The sequence below is a fragment of the Trichoderma camerunense genome (genome assembly GCF_050948025.1).
Source record: "Trichoderma camerunense strain CBS 138272 chromosome Unknown V8C40scaffold_12, whole genome shotgun sequence".
NCBI classification, from domain to species: domain Eukaryota; kingdom Fungi; phylum Ascomycota; class Sordariomycetes; order Hypocreales; family Hypocreaceae; genus Trichoderma; species Trichoderma camerunense.
Window position 1 is genome coordinate 1,061,666 of NW_028145358.1, and position 24,043 is coordinate 1,085,708.

General features: G+C 51.2%; 7 protein-coding genes across 7 annotated transcripts; 2 read left to right on the top strand and 5 right to left on the bottom strand.

The window, feature by feature from the left end:
• Positions 1 to 93: 93 nt before the first annotated feature.
• V8C40DRAFT_267530 (60S ribosomal protein uL22) lies at positions 94 to 938 on the top strand (the record flags this gene model as incomplete). Its single annotated transcript, XM_083219859.1, has 4 exons — positions 94 to 126; positions 192 to 405; positions 531 to 718; positions 780 to 938. The coding sequence occupies 4 exons, from the start codon at positions 94 to 96 to the stop codon at positions 936 to 938; spliced, it is 594 nt and encodes a 197-aa protein (XP_083071790.1).
• Positions 939 to 1,726: 788 nt separating this feature from the next.
• On the bottom strand, positions 1,727 to 2,093 carry V8C40DRAFT_49065 (uncharacterized protein). Its single transcript, XM_083223027.1, has one exon. The coding sequence runs from the start codon at positions 1,991 to 1,993 to the stop codon at positions 1,805 to 1,807; it is 189 nt and encodes a 62-aa protein (XP_083071791.1). The 5' UTR covers positions 1,994 to 2,093; the 3' UTR covers positions 1,727 to 1,804.
• Positions 2,094 to 2,488: 395 nt separating this feature from the next.
• Positions 2,489 to 5,404, bottom strand: V8C40DRAFT_275807 (uncharacterized protein; the record flags this gene model as incomplete). The annotated part of the gene is made up of 1 exon (XM_083220762.1): positions 2,489 to 5,404. The coding sequence occupies one exon, from the start codon at positions 5,402 to 5,404 to the stop codon at positions 2,489 to 2,491; it is 2,916 nt and encodes a 971-aa protein (XP_083071792.1).
• Positions 5,405 to 7,239: 1,835 nt separating this feature from the next.
• V8C40DRAFT_249682 (DUF3455 domain-containing protein) lies at positions 7,240 to 8,800 on the bottom strand. Its single transcript, XM_083216813.1, has 3 exons — positions 8,203 to 8,800; positions 7,584 to 8,127; positions 7,240 to 7,524 (listed from the first exon to the last, which is right to left on the bottom strand). The coding sequence occupies exons 1-3, from the start codon at positions 8,417 to 8,419 to the stop codon at positions 7,500 to 7,502; spliced, it is 786 nt and encodes a 261-aa protein (XP_083071793.1). The 5' UTR covers positions 8,420 to 8,800; the 3' UTR covers positions 7,240 to 7,499.
• Positions 8,801 to 10,269: 1,469 nt separating this feature from the next.
• On the bottom strand, positions 10,270 to 12,932 carry V8C40DRAFT_49186 (CCAAT displacement transcription factor COY1). Its single transcript, XM_083223029.1, has 3 exons — positions 12,624 to 12,932; positions 12,399 to 12,566; positions 10,270 to 12,323 (listed from the first exon to the last, which is right to left on the bottom strand). Exons 1-3 carry the CDS (start codon positions 12,736 to 12,738, stop codon positions 10,411 to 10,413), a joined length of 2,196 nt encoding a protein of 731 aa, XP_083071794.1. The 5' UTR covers positions 12,739 to 12,932; the 3' UTR covers positions 10,270 to 10,410.
• Positions 12,933 to 13,082: 150 nt separating this feature from the next.
• On the top strand, positions 13,083 to 17,136 carry V8C40DRAFT_249688 (CORVET complex subunit VPS3). Its single transcript, XM_083216814.1, has 3 exons — positions 13,083 to 13,403; positions 13,472 to 13,887; positions 13,956 to 17,136. The coding sequence occupies exons 1-3, from the start codon at positions 13,229 to 13,231 to the stop codon at positions 16,953 to 16,955; spliced, it is 3,591 nt and encodes a 1,196-aa protein (XP_083071795.1). The 5' UTR covers positions 13,083 to 13,228; the 3' UTR covers positions 16,956 to 17,136.
• V8C40DRAFT_249690 (E3 ubiquitin-protein ligase HRD1) lies at positions 17,073 to 20,475 on the bottom strand. Its single transcript, XM_083216815.1, has 4 exons — positions 20,301 to 20,475; positions 20,075 to 20,179; positions 19,316 to 20,015; positions 17,073 to 19,253 (listed from the first exon to the last, which is right to left on the bottom strand). The coding sequence occupies exons 1-4, from the start codon at positions 20,331 to 20,333 to the stop codon at positions 17,479 to 17,481; spliced, it is 2,613 nt and encodes an 870-aa protein (XP_083071796.1). The 5' UTR covers positions 20,334 to 20,475; the 3' UTR covers positions 17,073 to 17,478.
• Positions 20,476 to 24,043: the final 3,568 nt, after the last annotated feature.

Consider the following 24,043-nt stretch of genomic DNA (forward strand, 5'->3'; position numbering starts at 1 on the left):
AGGAGGAATTCTGGATTGTCAGGATTGGATTGCTGTCGAAGCAAATTGCGCTCCTTGTTTTGGTCGAAAGTCTTTGGGAGAAGAGAGAGCATCATGGAACGAAACACCGTGGTTGTGTTGCCACGAGTGTGTGAAAATTGGGGATAAGGAACGGCTGTGACTGACCTTTTCTCGCCTTTTGAAATTTACAGGTTCGATACGCCGCCCACGAGATTCAGCCCGCGAAGTCGGCCCGCGCCCGCGGTGCCTACCTCCGAGTTTCTTTCAAGAACACCCGCGAGACCGCCCAGGCCATCAACGGCTGGAAGCTGCAGCGAGCTGTCCAGTTCCTCGAGAACGTCAAGGAGCACAAGGAGGCCGTCCCCATGCGACGATATGCCGGTGGCACTGGCCGCACTGCCCAAGGTACGACATTCGAACTTTTGGAGGGGGAGATGGGGTTGGCAGACGTATCTCGAAAAGAGAGTTTTGCTTGGAGGTTTCTTTCTTTCTCGTAGGATGGTCATGCTGATGGATTTCCTCTTTAACAGGCAAGCAGTTCGGTGTCTCCCGCGCTCGATGGCCCGTCAAGTCCGCCGAGTTCCTGCTCGGTCTCCTGAAGAACGCTGAGGCCAACGCCGACGCCAAGGGCCTCGACACCGGTGCCCTCGTTGTCAAGCACATCCAGGTCAACCAGGCCCCCAAGCAGCGAAGAAGGACATACCGTGCCCACGGTCGTGTACGTATCCCCCGACGACAAACAAAGTGAATTCGAAACACTTCTAACACAGTTATTGCAGATCAACCCCTACATGTCCAACCCCTGCCACATCGAGCTCATCCTGACCGAGGGTGACGAGGTTGTCGCCAAGACCGAGGAGGTTGCCGACCGCGAGTCTCTCCGCCTCAACGCCCGCCAGCGCGCCGCCCGCACCCGCAAGGCCATCACTGCCGCATAGAGCGGTGGCTGAATGGGAAGCAAAGGGGGGGCAGGCCGGTTTTTCTTCAAACCAAATGGGCTTTGTTTTTTAAACGAGATGAAGAATAGCGTCTGAACAAAAAACACGTACCGGGCAAAAGAAAGTGTCTTTTGGTATTTTTTGCAATGGGGCAAAAAAGGGAAATATTTTCGTGGCTTTATTCATCTCCTGGTGTATGGCTAGGCTACGGGGGAAGGGAGTGTGTCGTTGCATGGCATCTTTTTAAGGGAATATAAAAAATTTGCAATGCAAGCAATCTTCTTTATCTTTCTCGCAAGGGCCTCGATTCATCCTTGACGAGAATCAATGAAATGAAATCAAAAAACAAAAAAAATCACAAAAACTCACCTGCTGTGCCTGACGTCATGAATTATGAGAGTGTGAATGATGCAGCGCTGAAGTGTGATACGATCCTCCGTCCTACCTAGTAAGTAGATGTCATACAGTTACATTCCTTCATCTCACTCCACGACATGTGAACCCCAGCTCAAACAGCATCTCGTACTCACAATCGAGGGAGTCAATCTATATTGCGGCACCACCGCAGTCAAGCTAGATCCCTATCAAATCAAACCAACACACATACAACAAGCAGCCTCCCTGCATACATACGAGAGCAAATCCCTGCGCCTCATCACATGTCCTTTCCAAGGACCACAACACCCTTTGCAGCCTTGTCCCGAGCCGTAATTCTCATAAGCGAAACCAACACAAACGTGTACCTTTTTTTCCCTTCCAATAAGCAATCTTTTGTCTATAAGGCTGATCCATCTAGCCGATTCATTCATAGTCCTACCGTTAATGATCCTGTATTCCAGCAAAAATGGGGCATATCCACCCTCGTTTCAAGAGTAAAATCCTGAATACATAGCAAACACTCCATGATGAGAGTGAAAAAAGAGAAGAAGACAAGAACAGCGGTGTGTCAACGGGAAAAGATTGACAGTCCACCGTCTTATCTTGTTGGAGAAAGAAAAGAAAAAAAAGGCAGACGAAGAAAAGAAGATTTCGTTCGAGTCAAATGTTCGTCTCATCTTTGATCGAAGTGTGTAAGGCCAAACAAGTCAAGGTGCAGTACACAACGAAGAGGAAAGTGGCGGTCCCATATGCCTGAATCATAGTTCCAGTTCCAAGGGTATCTTTTTTTTGTACGTTTATCTGTTCGTAGAATGATTCCAAGCAACAGCAATCCTGCCTCAGACCAGTCAAGTGGCCTTCCCGGGCGTGTGTTTTGATGCACATATGCCAAAGAAATCAAGAGCATACCACCAAGATGCAGCCGCGCAGAAAAGAAAAGGAAAGAGAAAGAGAAATCGATAAAGAGAAGAGAAAAGAAGGGGAACTTTGTCGAATATTGAAAAGAAGGAGATGCGTAGAATGTTTTTGTCTTCTCCTCTTTCTTAGACTTTGTATCCATCATGAGCTCGTATCAATAGATAGTAGCCAATTAAAAAGACATAGGGTAATAAGCAAGCCATCTGTTTAAACAAACAAGAAGAAAAAAGAAGAAGAAATATTGAATTGGAGAATCATCCAATCATCTCAACCTGGTTGTCGGCAACCCTGGCAAGGGTGCCGGAAAAGCGTCCCAAGCCAGGCATTTCGAAACCATCAGCAATAGCATCATCGCAAACGTGACTGGGATACACCTTGCTCCAGCCATGATCCATGAGGAAAATTTGCTCAAGCGTCTTCGCTTCAGACGTCAACATATATGGCAAAATACGGCCGAGGAGCTTATCCTTGCAGTATTGCATAGAGTGAAACATGTCATGGCGAAGGCTGTTCGCAAAGGCATGAGCAGCTTGGCCTTCTGGTGGCAGGAGAGCCCGAATCTCGAGAGTGCGCAGGTCTATAAACACGTAGCCACAAGATTTGAAAGAGATCGAACTGAGGTTGTACTGAGCCTCATCGCCATTCAGCTGGTCGGCACATGGCAGGAAAGAGTCCTTGTTGGGGTGTGGTAGAGAAAGCTCCTCTGGCCTGACGTTTGTATCATCATCCACACCGGCCGATTCGCGAAAACGGGGAAGGTAGCGCATTTTGATGCTGGGGCTAAAGTGCTCGCAGAAACCAGACCATGTGAAGAGGTCTGGCATTGCAAGCCTCTCGGGTTGCTGTTCTTCGGGCAAGAGCATCTGCATTGGCATTGCAACTGGAGGGAACATGGGGGGTTGTGCAACGGGGCCTGCAGCCATGGGGCCAACAAGGCCCTGGAACAATGCGGGCGGAATGCCGCCATCGTCGAGAGCAGGTTGGGGGACGTTGCCCGGCTGAAGAGGATAAACGGGCGGCCCGGAAAGAGATACGGACTCAAATTCCAGCTTGTCAAGGGAGCGCAGCGCCATGGAACGGATGGTTTGCATAAGAACATGGGGCGAGACCCAGCAGTTCTTCAAGGAGAAGTGCTTGACAAAGGGCATAGCCAGAAGCTTATCCGTATCTTTGGCGCCATCGGGGGCACTCATCATGTCTGCAGACTCAACGAAAGGAGCCGGCAGGATATACTGGCCGCGCTGGTACGGGCCCCGAGCAAACTCGCCGCCACATATCCACTCGAAGTGAACGTTTTCAATGGTGTCCCGCCGTCCAATGAAGTCATTGAGAAGCTTGTAGGCCTTAGGAACAGCCTCGACAGGCGACATGTGTGTATCGGCGACAACACCAGGAGAAGGCTTTGAAATCTTTCTCCAGTCAGCAATGACGGCAATGGAGACGTTCTTAACACAGGGCAAACTCTCCCAGAGCTCCTCGCGGCAGAGAATATGGATGTGAGCGCTGGGAATCTTGGCAATGGTCACGTTGGTCAAATTTCTGAAGCAGCCATCTCCAGCATTGTCGATGATGCTGATGACATAGGACTGGATCATGGCACGATGCGCCCACTCCAGCTCAAGAAGCAGCTCTTTCTGTGCCCGCGTGAGGTTAGTCGGGATAAGAGGCTGGCGGGTATTGGGATCCGACGCCTGCTCCCGCTCAGCCAAGATGTCAGCAGTTCGACGGAAGCGGGGAGGCATAGGAGGCAGATTTGCATGATGATTTGCAGCCCACTGGACGCCCATGCCCATGGGATTGGGCACGTGGAATTGGAGCTGCGGAGGATGAATCTGCTGGAGCTGATGGAGCTGATGGTTGTTAGGCGGCTCCGGGTGCTGCAGAACCGGTGCAGCATGGAGTGTTGGCATTATCTGTTGCTGTGCAGCGAGTTGTGGGTTAAAGCCTCGATGCGCGCCCCGACGGGTGTGACGTCGATCTCGATCTGCTGCCTGCTGTGGCTGAGGCGGCTGCTCCTCTACGACGATGGCCTCACGCTCATCAAAGTCGATGTTGGAGATTGTGACGCCTTCTGTTTCGAGCAGCAGGTCAATAGCCTCGTGGACATAGAAGCCAGCGAAGCCAGCATCAGAAATCATCTTTTCCAGAATTCGACGCTTGAAGTTGTCATGCTGAGCGGTGACATTGGTGAGATCCCGGGGCACGCCGTTGAAGTCAGATACGGTAACCGTTGCCTCGTGATTCCTGGAGCGACTATCTGGACGCCAGTCTCGGGTACCAAAGACGGGATCAGGGTTGGTGATCTTTCGTTGAGCTTGATCAGGGCCGACAAGAAAGCCTAGACCGGCATCACAGCAGAGGCCAAGGTTGGTCACCTTGGTCAGGCAGCGGAGGGCCTTTTTCATGCTGTCAGTCTCATCAGCGGTCTGCTCAAGGCCCTCGAGATCCGTGTAGCGATGGTAGGTCTCATGGGGCCATCGATAGATGCCCCAGAAGGCGGGCACAGCCTCTTGGGCGGGCTTGACGGGAGGATAGGCGAGCGTGAACTCATCTAGCTCGAGCGACAGGGCAAAGCGAAGGATGTGAGGGCCAAACGATTCAAAGATTCGCATGCCGCTGGAAAAGAGGCGGGACGCGATGACGTTGTTCTCATCACGGTCGAGATTGGTGTAGAGCTCCGAGCGGAAGGGCACGACGACATTGCGGAAATACTGGGCTGAGACCTTGGCCTCAAACTCTCGGCACACCAGACGAAGTGCCTGGATATCAGCCCGGCTCAGATACCGGGTGATGATTTCAAAAATCTCGACCGGTAGCTGCGCCATTGGCCAGGTTGCTATGGGGGACGACAGCGGCGAGGCCGTCGAACCGGGCGGAGAAGGGACAGTTGAGGATAGTTCTGCGTTGCGGGCGATGAAGCCGAGAAGCGTTAAAGCTGATGATAATGAGTGTGACGATGAACTTGTTCTCGATGAATAAAAAGATGATGCGGAAGAAGAAGATGAGGTGGGTAAGGCAGATGGCTTTGCGGGGCGATTTGTAGCTGTGCTGGCGGCCCTGTTTGCGCTAATGGGCGGCCGGACCTTCTGGCCAGCCACGCTGAATGCGCTGTCGAATAGGTGCAGCCCCAGCAGCCTATCGATGGACAGGGCCGTGCCAACCAGAGGCATCGATTTTGTTTGCCCGCGATCGACCCAGTGATTGTGTTGGAACAGAGTTGGAGGAGTAAACGAATAATGTTACAAGGAAGAGTTTAAAGAAGAAAAAGAAATCTAGTCTAGGATCACCGGATGGGGGCTTGGTAGAGTTGGATCCTCCCTTTTTCTTTTCCTTCTGAGAGGCGACCAAATTCACTTGACATAACTTTACTAATGCCACCAAAATGCCTGTACCGGAGCAGTAGTAATATCAGATGTGAGACACTCGCCTCAGGCAGGCAGGCTTCGTTACGTACAGTACGGAGCATTATGCGTTGGTTCTCTTCTCTGAGACAAACACCAGGACTCTCAGTGAATGAATGGGTGTCGGGAAGCTCCACAGTCTCAGTTGTTGACCTGAGCTGCGGCTGGACACGGAGCAAACGAGCCAGTTCAACATACAGTACATGCAGGCGAGAGAGGCGGCAGGGAGCAGAGCAAAGGATCAAACACTCGCCATCAAAACCTTGTAAGGCAGCCAAAGTTGCCTGCTGAGAAGCCAATAGATGATACAGGCATTCACTGCGGTGCTGTATCAACACAACATAGGCAATGCCTCTATTGCATCAAAATATCATGTATTTGTTTTCAAGGCGCCTCCGATCAATTGAATTTCATCTCATCAATCCATCCCTTATCTAGGTTCGTGCTACTATCAGTAGTGGCCAAAATACATCAGATTAGACTTTGCAACAAGGGGGAGACTGCAGATCACCCTTCACCACTCAGGCAGAACCTCGCCTCTCAGCCAAACACACCAGCTTTTTTTACTCGTATCTGGTCCGCGGATTGCTCCAGGCATCAGTCAGTCCCGATAACGTCCACAGATCCCTTCAAATATGACGAGATCGGATCGCCTGATTACTGTGATGGCCCCGATATTACTTGTGCATCGACTAAGACTGGCAAGGCCAAGGCGGGCCCCGGCACTAGTGATCATCCGGGTTCACCGCATCGCGGAGGCGGAGCCCGTGCCTGCTAGCAAGCCCCTCATCCCCTGTGCTAGCAGCCTCTACAGAGGGCCTCGCCCTGAAAAATAGAGCCCTGGAGACTCGACTGCCGCTAGAGCACCCGCTTAGTGGCTCCGCTAGGGGCCGCGGACCAGGGCCGAAGTGGCCTCTGGCATGCCAAGCATTGTTGGGCGCGGCCGTGCTCGTACAGGTACTCTAGTGTGGACGGCAATTGCGGTGGTCGTTGGTTGGCGAGTGTGCGGGCCAAGGTACAGACACATCTCAACCAACACAAGCCACGCTAGCCTCGATGAGGTCGGCAAGCTGCTTGCTTCAACACCATCACGGAATTGATCAACCATACGGGGATTTTACTCATGTTTGAGTCCCTCTTTAGTGGATTGGCAGCCTCGTTTTCCGCTGGTCTAGACTCTTCCTCGGTCTTTGTTCTTTTCTATCTTTTCTTTTTTGCCTTCTTGCAGGATTGGATCAAGGCAAACCCAGGCAAAAAATAATACGATGGCAGCAAACACGCCAACTACGACACCGAAGCCACCTGAGCTCATCAAACGTCACCTCCAAACGGTGTGAATTCGGGCCTTTTTCTCCAGCTGAGCCCATGATCACCACCTTACAATCCCGCCTATTACTGTCCTAATTAATTCTATGTTGGTCCAGGTCCAGATTACACCAGCGGCACAAGCCAATTTCGCACAGCGGGTGAGGCTCTGCCGCCCGTTATCTGCCTCACTCGCCCCTCCACGTTCTTAGTCATGAACTATGGCCAATTGCATCTCATGTTGCCCATGCATCACATTAACTCTACATAAATTTTCACCGAGATTACTCGCCTTGACTATCGATTTTGGTACTCAATTTATTCAGTGCTGCAAGCTAGGTATTGACATGTATTCGTATATACATCCAGCAAAACCCTCGATCAATTTTCCTTGAAGAATGAAACGCTAACCAACCCCCAGATAATTAATGAAATATGCTACTAGGCTGATTATATGAAGCCCAGGCAATAATAATAGGTGTATTGAAACCCAAACGTCCAAAAAGATGATCACCCTCTACTCGCCGTGTACGTTCTCGTCCGTGTCACTACTCGTTTCTCAGTTGCTTCCCCAGAACCAGTATCTGAAGACAAATTATGTCAGTACTGCGATGGTTATAACAAGGACAAGATGGTGACTTACACTGCTGAGTACTGCACTTGAATGTTGGCTGGCTGGCCCTGGCATGTAGCCGGAGGGTTGCCTCCAGCCGTGTTGACCCTGTAAACCTCCTTGATGCTGCCCGTGGCGCCATCCTTGGCTGTAAGCTTCAACCACGGAACCGCGGTAGAGCCTGATGGTCCTGGGGCCCCAGTGGCTGGTGCAGGGGCGCTGCCGTTCTTTGCACAGGGCACTGTACCAAGGTCCAGAGTGGTAGTGTCGAGGTTGAAGAAGGGCGTTGTGCTGTCGACGAAGAAGTGATGGCCAGAGACGGGCAGCGTCATTGGGCCGAGCGGGCCAGCAGTGGCTGCGTCGTAGTTGAAGTTAACGGCCATGTTGGGCACCTTTTGCAGCAGATCTTGGCTGATGGACGCAATGCAGCTGACGTTGAAAAGAGTAGCCACGGCGCCGGCAGCAACAGGAGCCGCATCGGGATTGCTGGCATCACAAGTGTAGTTCTGAGTGCCACGACCAACAGCGACGTGGTGGACGGTCAAGCCTGCTGATGGAGGGAGCAGTCCGTCGACTGAGTGAGTGTCGTTTGTCAGTCATCATGTCGGTTATACACGGACAAAACGGGATGAGGAACATCGAGACTTACTTGTGGGCATCTGGGCCTTGGACAGGTCGCATACTGGTGCTACCGATTGAACCTTGGAGAGCTGGACCTTTGATGCAAGGAGATTGAAGTAGCTTGATACAGCGTCCAACGCAACCGCCGGGTTCTTTATGCTGTCGAGATCAAGCTTTGGGAGGGCCGGAGCAGCGTGAGCTCCAAAGACGGCCAGCGATGATACCAGAAAGGTTGATGAACGCATTGTGAATGTGTGTGTGTGTTTGTGTAGAAGGAGGAGGATGAGATGTTTTTCTTTTTTTTGTCTTTAATCCAGACTAGATTCGATTCCAATAACCGGATTGGGGAAAGATAGCGAGACAATCGTAACAAGGACCAGCCAATGAGAGTAGTAATTCTGTTGCTTTCGGATGTCAAAGAAATACAATATGACTGCAATACCGAATAATCGAACGATCAAGGAAAATAGAATCCGCACTTAGGAAATAAGGAAAAGACCCTGACAAAAGGAAAAGACAAAAAAGGAAATGGTGATAATGCAAGAAGATATTCAAGCTGTGGTGTGTTTGTGCCAGAAAATTCCCGAAACAATGCGGCCAGCCAACCTCTCTTATAAGCCAACACACATTCCCCCCTCCCATCCCACCCACCCCCATGTCTCACGCAAATCTACATTAACGCGGGACACTTATTTTACACATGATGCCATTTTCGGACGGTTGCGTGCAAGCGTGTTATTCTGGGCTCGCTTGCCGCCATTCCGATCCGGCGCCAAAAAAATGAATAGATAAAAAAGAGAGGGCGGGAAATTAGAAGAACGGCCGGGAATGGGAAAGGCGACAAGAGAGTTTTGCAAAAGGTAACGGTAACAGGGTTTGTTGTTTTGCCGCCGAGGAGGTTGATTGGACGAGACATTTCGGTGGATGAGGCGCGCTGGACAGGGATGTTGGGAGAGGAGGGATGCGATTGGCTCGAGGGCGGTGGTTTAGGCGCCCGGGCTGGTAGAGATGCAGGCATTGATATTGATACTCGAGTATTTTGCTCTGGAGATGGGTGAATGATACCGTGGGAGCAATATAATATAGATGAAATATACGAATAGCCATCTTGGTGTAATTTATTTGGACTTTTGAGAGAGCGTTTAGACTAATGTACTGTAATCCACTGCCTGGTCATCCAGAGCTTGTGTAAGTACACGAGAGTCTAAGACAGACCAGACACAGACAGACATGTCCATACCAATCTAATTTACTTCACAATTGGTTCAGCTTTTACATCACATCCCACACAGCTAAGCAATCCACCGTCATCTCGATCTTCATCTCCATCTCCATCATCATTCAGCTCGCATCCAAACCCATCAACCACCAATAAACCTCCAAAAGCAAAGCAGCCCATCCATCCATTCACCACCCCCACCAAAATAGCACCCACACCTTTTCTTCCTTCGGCCCGCCGGCAATCAAAACGCGGCGGTTAAACCAACACCTTAAAACGAAAAATCGAACCATTTCCTTCTTTCTTTTTTCTGCCCGCATCCAATCAATCCACCCACCATCCAGAAATAGAACCCTCAGAGATCTCGCTTCAGGCCAATCAAGCCTTCTTCCTCCCCGATCTCTTTAATCGCCCACCCACGCCCACGCGACATTTCTACACTACCCTGGGCGAATCTTTTTTTATCTGACCTATCTACTAATAGTAGGCATGATTAAAAGCAAAAAGTTCCTTAGCGCTACAACCTTGACTATCGCGTTATGCAAAGAAGACGACGAGCTTGGCTATTCCCTTCTCGGTCCAATAGGTACGCATGGATTACTTGCAACCACCAATTCTGTAGAATGGATATATCCCACCTTTGTTCCCCTCTTTGGGCCGCCTTCAACGGCCGGCGTCTAACATGAATAGCACCACGTATGCTTGCTTGGCTCATATGGAATGATGCTCCTTTCATATTACAGTACCCAGTGGTTGATGAGATGAATACGCGTGTTGAATATCACACGCTGCATGCAGCAGCACGCGCACACATCCCATTCTCCTCATGCTCTACAGAGCCACTGTCTATCCCTCGGCGACAATACCCGTCATCTTTTCAAAAGCGCACTGCTCCAACGAAATCAAATGGAGGAAAACAAGGCTCCGTGTATATAATACATAGTATATACCATATCCAAAAAAGAATCCTCCTCCCAGCCCAGCCAACGCTCGACTGCCGTAATCAATTAAACACCTTTATTTACCATCAAACCCATCCTCTTGCCATTCCCCATGACTTCCCCCTCCTCCTCCACTTACTCCCCCTCCACCAGACGCAGCTCCTGCTGCTGCCGCCGCCGCCGATGAGCCAAAGTTGCTGGCGTGCCTCTCAAAGTCCGCCGTGCCCATCCAATACAGCGAAAAGAAGACAAGGATGTGGAGTGCCACGCAGTACGCGGCAAACAAGTTTCTGCTTGTACGCGACGCTAATACCATGCGCGTGATTGAATAGACCACCCTCTCAGGAAGGCTCATGCGGCGGTACGCTCTGGCCGACTCCCTGCCACGGAACGCCGCGAACGGCGATATGTTGGACTCGTACGCTTTTCTGTACCGATCCAGCTCCATGCCGGGGTTACCTGTCCCGCCGATGGTGACCGTCGACGGGTTTGGATTCGTCGCGTAGGTTGATGAGGATGACGTCGTAGCCCCCCCTCGGCTGTACGTTGAGACGTATCTCGTCTTTTCGTAAAGGTTCAGGTTGTCTTTTTGTAGAGCGGCCACCTCTTGTCGGAGCTGCTGCACCGCACGGTGGCTCTCTGAAAGCTCCTGCTCCAACTGAGCGTTCCTCTTCTTGAAGCGGTCTCTCTGTGCCGTCACCATGGGGAGGATGCCTGATCCTCCTCCCATTGGCTCGCGCTCCCCCAATGATGTCCTAGGGTCTATTCCGCTAATGATGGAAGATGTGGGTGAGATCCTCCCCTTGCGCCCCTGGGCCCGGGTGATGTAGGTGCCGGCAACAGATGCGCCAGATGGGAAAGCGTTCGCTCCCTCTGCCTGAAGGTTCTCCAGGTCGCTTTCCAGCTTCTCGTTCAAGTTCTGGGCCTTCTCCAGCTCGGCATTGGTTCTCGAAAGCTCTTCTTGTAGATCTTCCAATCTACGCTGAAGGTCCTGGTGAGATACCCGAAGAATCGTGAGCTCATCGTTGAGTTTCTTGTTTCGCGCCAGTAAGAGCTTCTCTAGCGTGTCTCCCTTGCTAGGGACCCCTTCCAGGTCTTGCGGTGCCTCATCATCGTCTCCAGTCGAGAATTCGATGCTCTTGAGGACTTCGAGCTCCTGTTTGACTTCCTCGTAGTCGGCCCATTTGTCAACCTTTGCTTTGAGGGACTCTTTTTCTTCTTTCAATAGCGCTACCTCCCGTTCTACCGATCGTAGCTTGCCATCGATGTCTCGTTTGAACCCTTCCTTCTCCACCCTCGCTGCTTCTAGCTTGCGTACTAGAGACGAATTCTCTGAGCGCATTCGCATGTATCCAGGGTCATCTTCCAGGGATGTTGAGGTCTGTTGCCTTGTTGATTTGGCCTGGGCAAGCTCAAGTCTCATCTGCTCATTCCGTGCTTCAATCTCGGCCAGCCGAGAGCTAGTCCTCTCCAAATCTGCGTGGAGCATCTCCAGCTCTGCGTTCGAGGCCTGGTTGCGCTGGCCATCTTGGTCATCGCCGCTTGCTTTCCCTAGCCGCTGGTTGACTTCATAGTTGGCCTTTAGTTCGCTCAGCAAACGCTCTTGGTTCGCAATCTTGTCTTCCAGCGTCTTTTCCTTGGCCTCCCAATTATCCGTCTTCTCGTCCAGTACGGCGGTCCACGACGCTTCCACTTCCTTCACCTTGCCTTCCAAATTGTCCTCCAAATCCTTGCGAGCGGCGCGCTCGGTCTGAAGCCGGGACTCGGATTCTTCAAGCTGCGCCGTGAGCTTCGAGACGCTTTTTTGTAGGTGCTGATTTTCTTCTGTGATCTTTGGTAGTGTATCTTCGGATACCAGCATAGAGTCTACCGAGGCTTCTAACAATGGGTATGGGTCGGGAGCTTCCGACAGCGAGCTGTAGGCCTTTAGAAACGCCGAGTTGACCGATTTGGAGTGGTTCGTGAGGAGATCGATAAAGGTTTGGTATGCTATGGTAGCACCAGGTTAGCTGTTATCCATTCATACTTGAAACGCATGCGCCATCGGCATGGGAGCAAGCAAACCTTTGAGAAGCCCTTTGATCTCTGTCAACTTTGTAGCATCATCTGACTTCCTAAAGTCCTTTGTCTTTTGTGCCAGCTCCTTGCGCTGCACTGTCGAGTCTCGTTGGTACGTGACGATTTCCGACGCCGTGTTGTCCAGGTTGGATATCAAGGTAGTCAGGTCGACATCTGCGCATCATAGTTAGACAACACAGCTCCATTTGATGCTCGCCATAGCTCACGTACTTCGCCACGCCGAAATGGCATGAGAGAACTTGTTTCCTCCTCCAGCATCAGCTTCAGGGCCGCTACTCTGCGCCACAGCCGAGACAGCTGCAGCCCCTTCTGCGTCGTTGGACATGATGTCTGAGCTGCTGTCTTTGTTGTTTCCGCGGCTACCAAAGAGAGAAGCCGATCAGCTGTCCATGCATTGAGTTATAGAGCTTGTGCTGTGTTCTTCAGGGAGCGAGGGTTGGCGCTCCAATGGCTGTAGAGGATCGGGCTTGAAGCGTGTTGTGAAACGATTGACGTAGCCAGAGCTGCAATGCTTGCGCCAGCTTTCAGGCGCAGTGCCCCGTAATTACAGTGCAAACAGTGCCTCTTTGTACTGCTAATGGCTCGTCACAGGGGGTTGGCAGTGCCCCACCTCAGCCTCGCCTACACTAAGCTCGGCAGTTTCCAGCTTGGACGGAAGGCTGGCGCATTCGTCACCAACACGAGCTCTTTAAGACCTTCTCCCCTCTTCAGACCAAAGACGCTGAGCTCGCCGGATCCTCCGTCTTGGGGCCTCTAGACTCCAGACAATATGAACCAGGTGTTCAGATGACACCGCCAGCAAACGATACTCTGTCATGACATCCAATGGCCCTGGTGGAGGGGCATCATCGTCATCCACCATGGCCTCGCCCAGCATCAACGCGGATCGACAAGATGGGCCATATGTGCTGCAGCCGTGGGTAGATTCGGTGCCGCTGTCTGCAGATGGCTCTGAGGACGATGTCAAGATCAACTGCGTCGAGTATTTCGGTTGGTGCCCTCTTTGGTCTCATCCATGCCGCTTATAACATGCCAAATGCTAACGGTATCCGGCGCAGACGGCAATCTTTACGTTGGAACTTCTGCCTCCGAGCTTCTCCATTTCTTCAGCATCCCGCCTGATCCCTCCGATACCTCAGGGCGCCCGGTTTTCATCCCGGCCTCCAGGCTCTCTCCTGCATTCGCCGAGAACACCACTTCACGACCTGGTGTACAGCAGATCCTCCTATTACCTCGAGTTGGCAAGGCGTGTATATTGTGCAACGGAACAGTCACTTTCTATTCCCTCCCAGAGCTGAGCCCCGTATTCGGCGCAAAGCAAGTCAAAAACTGCGGCTGGATCGGTGGTATCGACTTGAACGAGGCGGGACAGGGCGATGGCGTCACAAACACTGGCGAGACTGTCGCAATCCTTCTTTCGCTTAATAGGAAAATTCAGGTGGTTAAAATAGATGAGGACGTTCGCGCCGTCAAGGTAAGTTCTGTAGCCCGCTTCATCTGACTGCCCTCATAGCTAGAGGGCTCATGGCTCACATGTTCTAGAACATCGATTTCCTCGGCAGCACCATTTCCGTCCGGCGTGACTCCATTGCCTGCGTGGCAGATTCAAAGACCTACGCCCTTATCGATGTTAACCGCCAGTTAAAGATTCCTCTCATGAATATTTCGTCATTGGAAGAGGACTCTTCTTCTGCAGAATTCGGACACATTCAAAACATTGGCAAAGACGCAGGCAGCAGCATTGCTCGAAGTGCCTCTTCAAACCAGAACCGGCCGCAAAGCACTTCGCAAGGCCATAATCGAAGTGCCAGCCTAGGAACTACCGCTACCAGGGTGGACTCACCGAAACCCGAATCACAAGCAGCAAGCCCTCGTCTCCCTGCCGCTCAAACGTTATCTCCTCCTGGACAGCCATCAAGCCCTCGGCCCCCGGAAGAGCAGAGCTCGACACCACCACCCGTTGATAAACCCCTGCCTGCACCTCCTCCATCCTCCAGTCCGGCACCACGGCCTGTGACAGCTTTACTGAAGCCACACATTGCTTCGCCGACCCCAGAAGAGTTCCTTCTTGTTATGGGCACCAGTCCGTCAGATCCTGGCGTTGGCATGTTTATAAATCTTGACGGCGATCCTACACGACCAACAATCACGTTTGACATTTATCCAGAACAAGTCGTGGTTGATGGCGATTCAACAGATGATGCTGCCTCAACAGAAGATGAGGACGGTTATGTCTTTGCCGCCATGACAAAGGATATCAACGGCGCTTCTCACAGCGGCGTAGAAATCCAACGTTGGAGTGCTGGCAATGAAGCGCATCCCGAAAAACAGTGGTTGGAAGCCGGTGAGCCGGAACTTTCCGGGCCATACGGCATTCGTGCCGTCGTCAGCAGTCAGGAAACTCAGTCCAATGATGTTATCGAGAAACTAAGCATGAGAAAATTCATACCCTTTCCAAGCTCGGCTGAATTATCCCCCCCAGCAGCATCTGCCCTCAAGCCCTCAGGCTCTCGAGCTGATCTCTCAATAGAGCAGCTGTCAAAGGAGCGAGAGCTTTTTGAACGTGATCTCGACTCACAGGATGGAGAACCGCTTCCAGAGGGGTGGGAGGCCTCACGAACGGTAGAAGGAGAAGAGTTTGCTCGCCGGTTGTCGAAATCCAAAACACGCGTCGCTGTGTGGCGTGGCAACCGCATTTGGTGGGCCGCACGAAATCCCCTGATAGTACAACTCGACAAGAGATTAGAGGCTGCCCACTTAGCAGGACAAAACGAAACGCAGGAAATTGATAAACGTGCAATCATTATGGTTCTGTCAGCCATTCGAGATCGTGACCCAAGTACAGAGCTTGAGTTCACCACATTTGGCTATATACAACAAAAGGCTGGAGTAATTCTCTTGATCAACCTCCTCCTTTCCACGCCAGACAGAGAATTCTCTGATGAGGAGCTAAACGCTCTGCAGGAGGTTCTTGTGGAAAGCAAACTTGACCCACGAGTTGTCTTGTCTCTGATTCCAGGAGTAAGAAATGAGATCATAGAGGGCCGTCGAGGCATTTGGATATATGGCGGCGTAAAGGAGTTGCCTGAAGCGTTTCTAGCAAGTCCAGCATTCCAAACGCTATATCAAGGAGGCATAAGAAGTCTTCAGCTCAAGACTCTGCATTTCCTCAGGCGCTATTTGCAGGCTTGGAGAAAGATGAAGGGCTTCGGTAGTGTGTCAGTCGAGGCTGAAGTGTTCCGAACTGTAGATGCTGCATTGCTACTCGTCTTACTGGAGCTTGATAGGCACTCTCCCAAGGGCCTGGGAAAGGGAGGTGCTGTCAGAGCGGAGCTGGGTGCGCTGGTAGACGGCGGCATGGATTGCTTCGACCGGGCCGTTGGTCTCTTGGAGTCGTACCACAGGTTCTTTGCCCTGAGCAGACTATATCAAAGCCGCAAGATGTCTGCTGAGGTGCTAGCCACTTGGAAGCGCGTCCTTGAAGGAGAAGAAGACGACGCTCAAGAGCTGACAGACGGTGAACAGAGGGTACGAGAGTATCTTACCAAGATCAGCAACCAAGCGCTTGTACAAGAATATGGTCTGTGGCTGGCCAATAGAAACCCCAAACTAGGTGTGCAAGTCTTTGCAGAAGACAAAGGCAAATCCAAGTTTGAGCCCACCAAAGCCGTGGAGCTGTTGCGTGCGGAGGCTCCCGGTGCAGTCAAATACTATCTGGAACACCTCGTGTTCGATAAAGGCTACGAAACCTACGTCAACGAGCTCATCTCGTACTATCTGCAGATTGTCATTGACGATCTTCAATCGCCTGCGAGCCGGGATCGCGTTTTGGCCGCGTATTCTGCCTATAAAGCTCTACAGAGTCCCAAGCCAACGTACAGGCACTTCTTGACGGAGAATGCTCCCGAGGATGATGAGGTCTGGCAAAGCCGCCTTCGGCTTCTTCAACTCCTAGGCGGGCCTCATGAATACGACATTGCTGCCATCAGGGAGCGCACAGACAACCTCTCGGACGATTTGCTCGTTCCCGAGACCATCATCATTGCTGGCCGAGAGCGCAAACACGAAGATGCTCTACGTCTCCTGGTTCATAAACTAGGCGACTATGATACCGCCGTCTCCTACTGCCTCCGTGGCGGTGCGACCATATACTCCCCCATTCAAGGCCGCCGCGACAGCATCCCTGAAATAGAGCAGCAACGCCGCCTCTTCCAAGTCGTCCTCAGGGAGTTTTTAGCTATTGATGATGTTAGCGACCGAGTCCAGCAAACGAGCGCTCTGCTCGACCGCTTCAGCGGCTGGTTCGACATTGACGACGTGCTGGCCCTCATCCCAGACCGGTGGTCAGTTGACATTATCGCTGGATTCCTCATCGGGGCTCTGCGACGGCTGGTGCAGGAGAAGAAAGAGGCTATGATGACTAGGGCGCTGAGCGGCACGGAGAATTTGAGAGTAAATTATGATTTTGTTGTCAAGATGGAGGAAAAGGGGCCGACAATTCAGGAGGAGGCTTTGGGCCAGGAGGCGTCGGAGCAGGAGTAGGATGTTTTTCGACGGGATGGAGAGCGTGTTTTTTATTTGTGAAGAGCGATTTGATGGCGTTGTGTTGGGGGTTGTGAGATTATTGAGGTGATTGTCTATATGAATGAATGAAATATATGTGCATGAATATATGTTATATATATATATGTATAGAGCGAAAAATAGCAACATATTCACAAAGTACTGTAGCAAGCGCTTTGGCAATAACCCACCTCCTTTTGGTAACAGCTGATTAACCACAGGTATAGGTAGCTGGGCCATTGCAAACAATTGATGATCACATAGTGACGCCAAACAGAGGATATATAAAAGCGCTGTTGGATCGATTGAATGTCATCTGCTACCTACCCTAAACGCCTAAACGTGCATATACGGATGGCACACGTATCAATGCCCACTCCAAGTCAGTAAGAATGAAAAAGAAAAACAGAGCTAGCCATCAACAGGAAACACGGCCCAAGATCCGCTATAGCAGGCAGACCCAGTCTGATAATGTAATAATCCTATACACAAAACCCCCTCATCAGTCCTCCTCATCCTCAGCCTCTTCCACAGTGACGGCCCTACCTTTACCCTTTTCAGACGGATCATCTTCAGCATGGCTCTCGTCATTCTGCTGCTCAAGCTCAAGGATACTCGGCTCCCGTTTGAGATCCGCCGCCGGGAGAGGCTCATGAACACTGCTGCTTTCAGGCGCATTCTCGATTTCCGTTGATGGAGCAGCCTGTGTACTAGCTTGGCTCGCCGTATCTCCTTGTTCCAGGCGAGAACTACCGCCGAAAAGCTGATTGGATCCGCCCCAGTTTGGCAACATCGGACTAGGTGACACCACGGGCGGAGGATCAGACAAAACACTGGGGACAGGTAGTGTACCTGCTCGCGGTGTCGACACGTGAGCTACTGGAGCAGGAATTGACGAAGATTCTGCCGGAACTATCTCTTGACTATGTGACGTTGTTGGCGTTGGCTGTACCGAGGTTGGTGCTACGTGGCCTCCGTTCGTGGGATCCCCATGTGAGGGCACACCAGCAGTCTGGGGAGAGTAAGGAGGCACTGTTTGAGAATTATCAAGTCTCTGCAGAGGCGTCAAGGACCACCCTGGAGGCAGCACTACTCCTTCTGGCAAATCGGGGCTGCCAGCAGGGATTGCTGTCGTGAACGGGCCAGCCCCGTGTCGAGTCATTAGCGGGCTATTCATTCTAGGCGGTATTCTCGTGAAGGCAGAGTCAAAGGTACCAAGAGGAGGCAGGGCAACAGGCAGAGGCGGCAACCCTACTGGAGGTAAGCCGGTTGGCTGATTGAAAGATGTAGGCACCTGGGCTTGGCCATTCTGTGCGGCATCCTGTGGCTGTAGTCGTCGTTGACGAAGTCGCTGCATCTCTGTATTGAGAAGATTGGCAATCTGTAGCTCTTGCTGCGTGTTCTGCAAGCTGGCCAATTGGCGTTGCAGCAGCTGCTCCGCCTGCTGTAGGAGGCTTCCAATAAGCACATGGTTATAACTATCGCCCGATGGAGGCTGGTTAAGAGCCTGATTAAGAAAATTCTGATAAGTCTCACTGTTTGGAGGTAGCTGAATCTGAGTTTGAGCAGTCGCCGTGGAAGCATTCTGGCCTTGATCGGGAGCAATTTGTGGCATGCCAAACTCTTGGGCGAGCTCACGGACTTGCTGGTCGTTGGCTCCAAATCCGAGTCTGATAGGTCCAAATTGGAAGACACGAGGCCGCCCTGCTCCTTGAGCTTGTCGAGGAGCTGCCGCGGCATTCTGTCCATCGCGGCGTACGTTATTGTTATCGTTATTGTTATCGTTATTGTTATTATTGTTTGCGTTGTCGTTGCCATCAGCACGTTGGTCCTGACCATGTCCGAATTGTATCCGAAGAGCAGCGCGACGGGCGTCGTTGGCAGATCGAGGTCGCTCGCCCGTGACAGGCCTTCTACACGTTGGGCATACCTGCTGCCGTTCCAGCCAGCTCTTGAGGCAGCCAAGATGCAGAATGTGACCACAGGGGAGCTTCTTGGGACGCACACGGTCGATGGTGCCCGCGTTGTTTACAGGATCCCACAGATGCATCTCTTCACGACAGATGATGCACGTATTTTCTTGCGCAAGATCGCGCTCAGTAGCATCGGGGTACTTGTTCATCTCCTGAATTGCCCGTCTGTACCGCAAAAGTGCATTGAGCCTCTTGAGGAAGTCGCGTGTTGTCATGAACAGGTCCCTCATGATATGAATAGGAAGTCCATAGAATACGAGAAGCATCATGAAGAACGAGACGTAGATGCCCAGCTTGACCATATCTATTGGTAAATGTTAGAAAATCGAGATGTATATGCTTCAAACGATAGAAATTTCTTCTCACCAGTAACCAGATCTAGCCAAAGAACGAGCTCGCCCTTTGCCGCCCAGCCAGGAACTTCAATATCCATTTCATCAATGTCGTCAGGGTTGGGTAAAGGCTCCTCGGTTTCAGGAGCTGGCTCTCCAGCAGCTGCGGCCTGCTCTCGCTGACGAAGGATGGCCTCGCGTTGCTGGTTGACTTCTGCCCTCCGCTCTGCCAAGCGTGTTCTCGTCTGCAAATGGACGATGCGCTGCTCCGTGAGCGACACCAAGTACCGAGCCCCCGTTCTCCAGGAACAGGTAGCCAGAACAGCGAACTCGAAGAGGAACATAACCATCATATTGGGCCTAGCTTGTTGAATGACGGTATAGATCGCATAGCGGAGTATCCAGATATCGTAGATAAAGCTGGCAGCAAGAGAGATGCTGAGTCGCAGATGGAAGAGTCGAGGGTTCGCAGGGGGTTGTTGCTCGAGAAACTCGACACGGCCGTCTCCAATCCAGCCCCAGACCTTGCCCGTGACCAATGCCGTGAACATGACGAGGAACCAAGCCCCAATCTCTTCCCGAAAGATGGTCATGGCCAGGCACGTCTCGGTGATGGCAAACCATGCTCGCTCGGTGAGCTGCTCGACCTCGATCGCACGCAACGTGCCGAAACACAGCTGCGTCAAGGCATATATAAAGCTACTGTACAATAGCAATGTGAAGTTGACCAGGACCTATAATGATAGCTTAGCCGTAAAGCTCCCGCGAAACGAAGCTAGTCGTTATCACGCACCAGCAGACAGAAGTTGCTCTGCGCAAGGTATACCATGGCCGAATAAAAGTTGGCGCGCTGGTGGAATGCCGACAGGACGACGGCACCCGCCAGGGCAGTCGATACCTGGATTGTGTGAAGCGCATTAGCACGAGAGGCTTGGATGGAGAGAGTTGAGTTGGTGGGACGGGTTGGCTTGATGTGGCCGAGGGCTTGCCAACAAGCTTAAAGATTAAACACGACGTACCCCGGCGTACCAGCCCAGCCGCAGCTTAAACATTGCGAACCAAGACTTGACTTGTGGTTAAATGGCGAGGTTCCAGATGCCTACATTTCCATCGTCGAGCCCGTGAATCGCTTTCGCCGGTTGCAAGACGCCGGTTTGCTTAACAATCCGATTTCGATGCTTGATGCCACGTTATTGATACAGGTAAGCTCCCGATGACGCACGTCGTTGAAGATTGGCACGTGATTGGCCTCTCGGCCTGTTCCGCGGCTTAGCCGGCTCTGCGCTGACTCCCGCTTTTAGCTTACCACTCCCGTGGCGCTCCGGCGGAATTGCGTCGCGTGAGAGGTCGTTTCATTATGATTCTGAGAGTAAGTCTCTTGTATTTAATTTGTGTTGATTTAGTTTTGTATATACTTTATTGAAAATGTATGTTATGAGATCTATGTATCTGTTTGGAAGTGAAAGATTCAGTCACATCTCATCCACCCGAGTTCACTTCACCTTTCACACATCGTGAACTTCCTCGCATGAGGAAGCATGCCTTTTCCCTCGAATCAAAGTGCTGCGGATGTAAATCAACGATAGCTCCCTTGTAGAACCAGGATCTAAAGCGGTAAATTTTTATAAAAGTTATAGCTAATTTGTCCAGGCGCACGCTCACCGTTAACGACATTGTCTAGTTGTGACACGAGCAATCATGGCAGCAACTCACCTGTTTCCTTTCGACCAACACTTATGCAATTGGCATAGTACTAAATACCCTACACGAATTACAGCTCACACCGTATAAAGGGATGCATTGCACAGTCAGCTTCCATACCGCTCTCATATTGTAAATGCTCCCAAAAGAGACATTCTCTTCTCATCATAGCAACACATCTACACAACTCAGCTACAACAACACCGATTTAACATCCAGGAGAGTTCTGAGTTTGACAACCCATCGCAAATGATAAACACCGTAGAAAGCGCGACTATCCAGATATACTAGCCTATTGAGAATGAAAGTGAACACCTGAAACGCATTGTGGTTTCTCGTACAACACCGAAACACCGGATTGATCAGGTGTAAACCTCATCAACAGTCCTTTCAACACTATCACGCACATGTAGTCATCGAAAGCATAGACGCAACAACACCCTTCCATCACTTACAAGCCTAAACCATATTCTCGCAATCTCGACCAGATCGTGCAGCTTACTATAACAAGTCGCCCCCAACGATCCCAACCCAGGACCAGACCAGGCAGCACTCACTTATCACATCTCTCTCTCTGATCCGAACCAAGATCAAAAAACACCACCCTGCCTACATCGTATCATCTAGGTCAAATCCCACGCATAAGCCTTGCCCTGCTCCGCCAAGCACAAAAAACAGCTAGCCCGTCCACCTCCCCCAAATGCGAACGAACACATCCCCTAGCCCTGCCTTGTCTCTGCCCTGTCATGTTTCCCCCCCTTCTGAATTCAGTCAAGGGGAGGACACCAGATCAGATTATTCCTCCGCTGCTCCATAACCCTTCATTACGATACATGTACCTGTCTGTAACTGGCAAACGAATGCCCTGATGGGGGAAACCCACAAACCCGAAGCCCTGTCAAAGAGATCTCCCGGGGGGTGAGAGAAAATCCGCTCGCAGGTAACATTCAACGGATGAAATGCCACATGACAAGGTGCTTGCTTTGCCGAAGCACATCAAGCAAGGAAACTAATCCCATCATGCCCAACGTCAGGGGGTGCCTTTTTCTCTCGTGGGACCCCCATCTAGTTCTCTCGATTACGATAATTACGCCAAAAGGCTGGTTACTCCGTAATTCGTTCTCCACGGGGGGTTCGCTTTCGTACAGAGAACGACGAACGGCTACGTTACCAGGAGCTCGGCTCGCCTTTCTTGAAGACCGGTCCGAGTGCCAAGATCTTCTACTTAGCCACTGTGAGCCTCGCGATAGAGCCACTGTTCTGCTGAATGCCAAGATGATAGAATGTCCAAGTGGGAAAAACCAACTGCCAACTAACTATCTTAAACAAAGTGAGGCTATAGATAGATTTACTATGCTGGGAATCCCTTGAAATGACGTGAGCCAAGCGACTACACACAAAGGAAAAATAAAAGAAGCAGTAGGGCTACTATTAGGCAGTGCTAGTATTCGTACTACGTAGGTAGTTTGTGTGTCCCATATTCCATAGCCTGAAACAAAAGTCTCCAGTCAACTAGATAGAACAAGCTGTTACTACGAGAAAACGTCCATGCGGTGAAATGAAAACACCGGACTGATCTCCATGCTAAACGTATCAGAATGCGCCCACCAAAGGAAAGAAAAACGCCGGACTAATCTGCATACTATGTCAAAAACATCAGTCCCGTGTATTCTTTTCTTCCACCCCTTGACGCCATAGGGAAGTGGGAGACGATCTCAAGTCAATCATGATCTAAACGACACCAGGGTTTTCACACCAGCAAAGTAGTAGTATACATGTACGAGTACATACAAGCGGTACTACAGTAGCAGTAACATCCGCTTAACCACGGTGATCGGCATCACAAAAGGCGGAACATTATCACAGAGAAACGACGGAGTTACCACCAAGTGGAGCATGAACAGCAAAAAGTCTATGACACGGAAAGACAGACACTCGTCACTCAGTCAACCCCTTCGGTCGACAGGCACCGAAATGCCCCGATCGAGAGGGAGCAGAGACAAGAGTTGCGCATCGCCTGCGTCACTCGGCTCAATGTCGCAACAAAGTAAAAGCGAGACAAAACACACAGACAGGCATATCGTTTCCCCCGAGATGACCAAAGTGGGCCAGGTCGCAGCAAAAGAAAATGAAGCGAAATACGCCTTGTTGTCGTGTCCCAAAGATCCGCGGTGCATGACATGCAACAACTTGGATGCCTCAATATGCACATTCGTGTCATCGTATATGGGATGGCGGAAACTCTTCCGCATCGTTCGACTTCTCCATCTTCTCACCCCTGGTATACACGGGTTACAGGACAGGCACCACAAGTTGTTGGCACGGATCATCCGTTGGCATGGGGGCCTTCGCAATCCATTGTTCTAGAGAGAAAAGATGATGCAAACTGGAGAAGCTAGCATCTGGGTCATTTGTCATTTGCCTAGGAATTTCGTACGAGAGTATGTGTAAAACTCCCCCTACGAGTACTCCGTAACTTATCCACAGAATAAGGCATGGGCAAGGGCTTGAACTTGACAACAGGGATACGGCTAGTCCAGATGGTTAGCATCTCCGAAAGGAAATTTCTTCATCTACAGCCAATGATTGGCACACAAACGAGGGTAAGAAATCTGCTGCCCCGAGATAGGAGAGGGCAATAGGTTTGCCGAAAACGAAAACCCCGGGCAATCCCTGTCGGCCAGATGGAGGAACGAACTCGCCCCGCCAAAAGAAGAAGTTATCGAGCCCTGTGAAGTGAATCATACAGGAAAAAAGGGCTGTCGGTGCAAATCGTACTCCGTATTTGAGGGCTGGTTGGTAATGGCCAGAAGGAGAGAAAAACGCCTAGGTGTGGAGCCCAGTTTACTGCATGCTGCTGCACGCTGCATGTAGTGCGTACGGTGAAAAGAGTTTGGCGATGCAAAAATTGAGGGGGGCAGTCCCAAGTCAGAGTTGGCCATTGGCCGAGACTCCGCTTATATAAAAATGGTGGAGAGAGAGTTCCTAGAAGAGAAACAATCGAGCGCTCCCGCCCGGCTGTAGGAGATGCCGGCAAGGTGATGGGCCTCCTCGGCAGCGG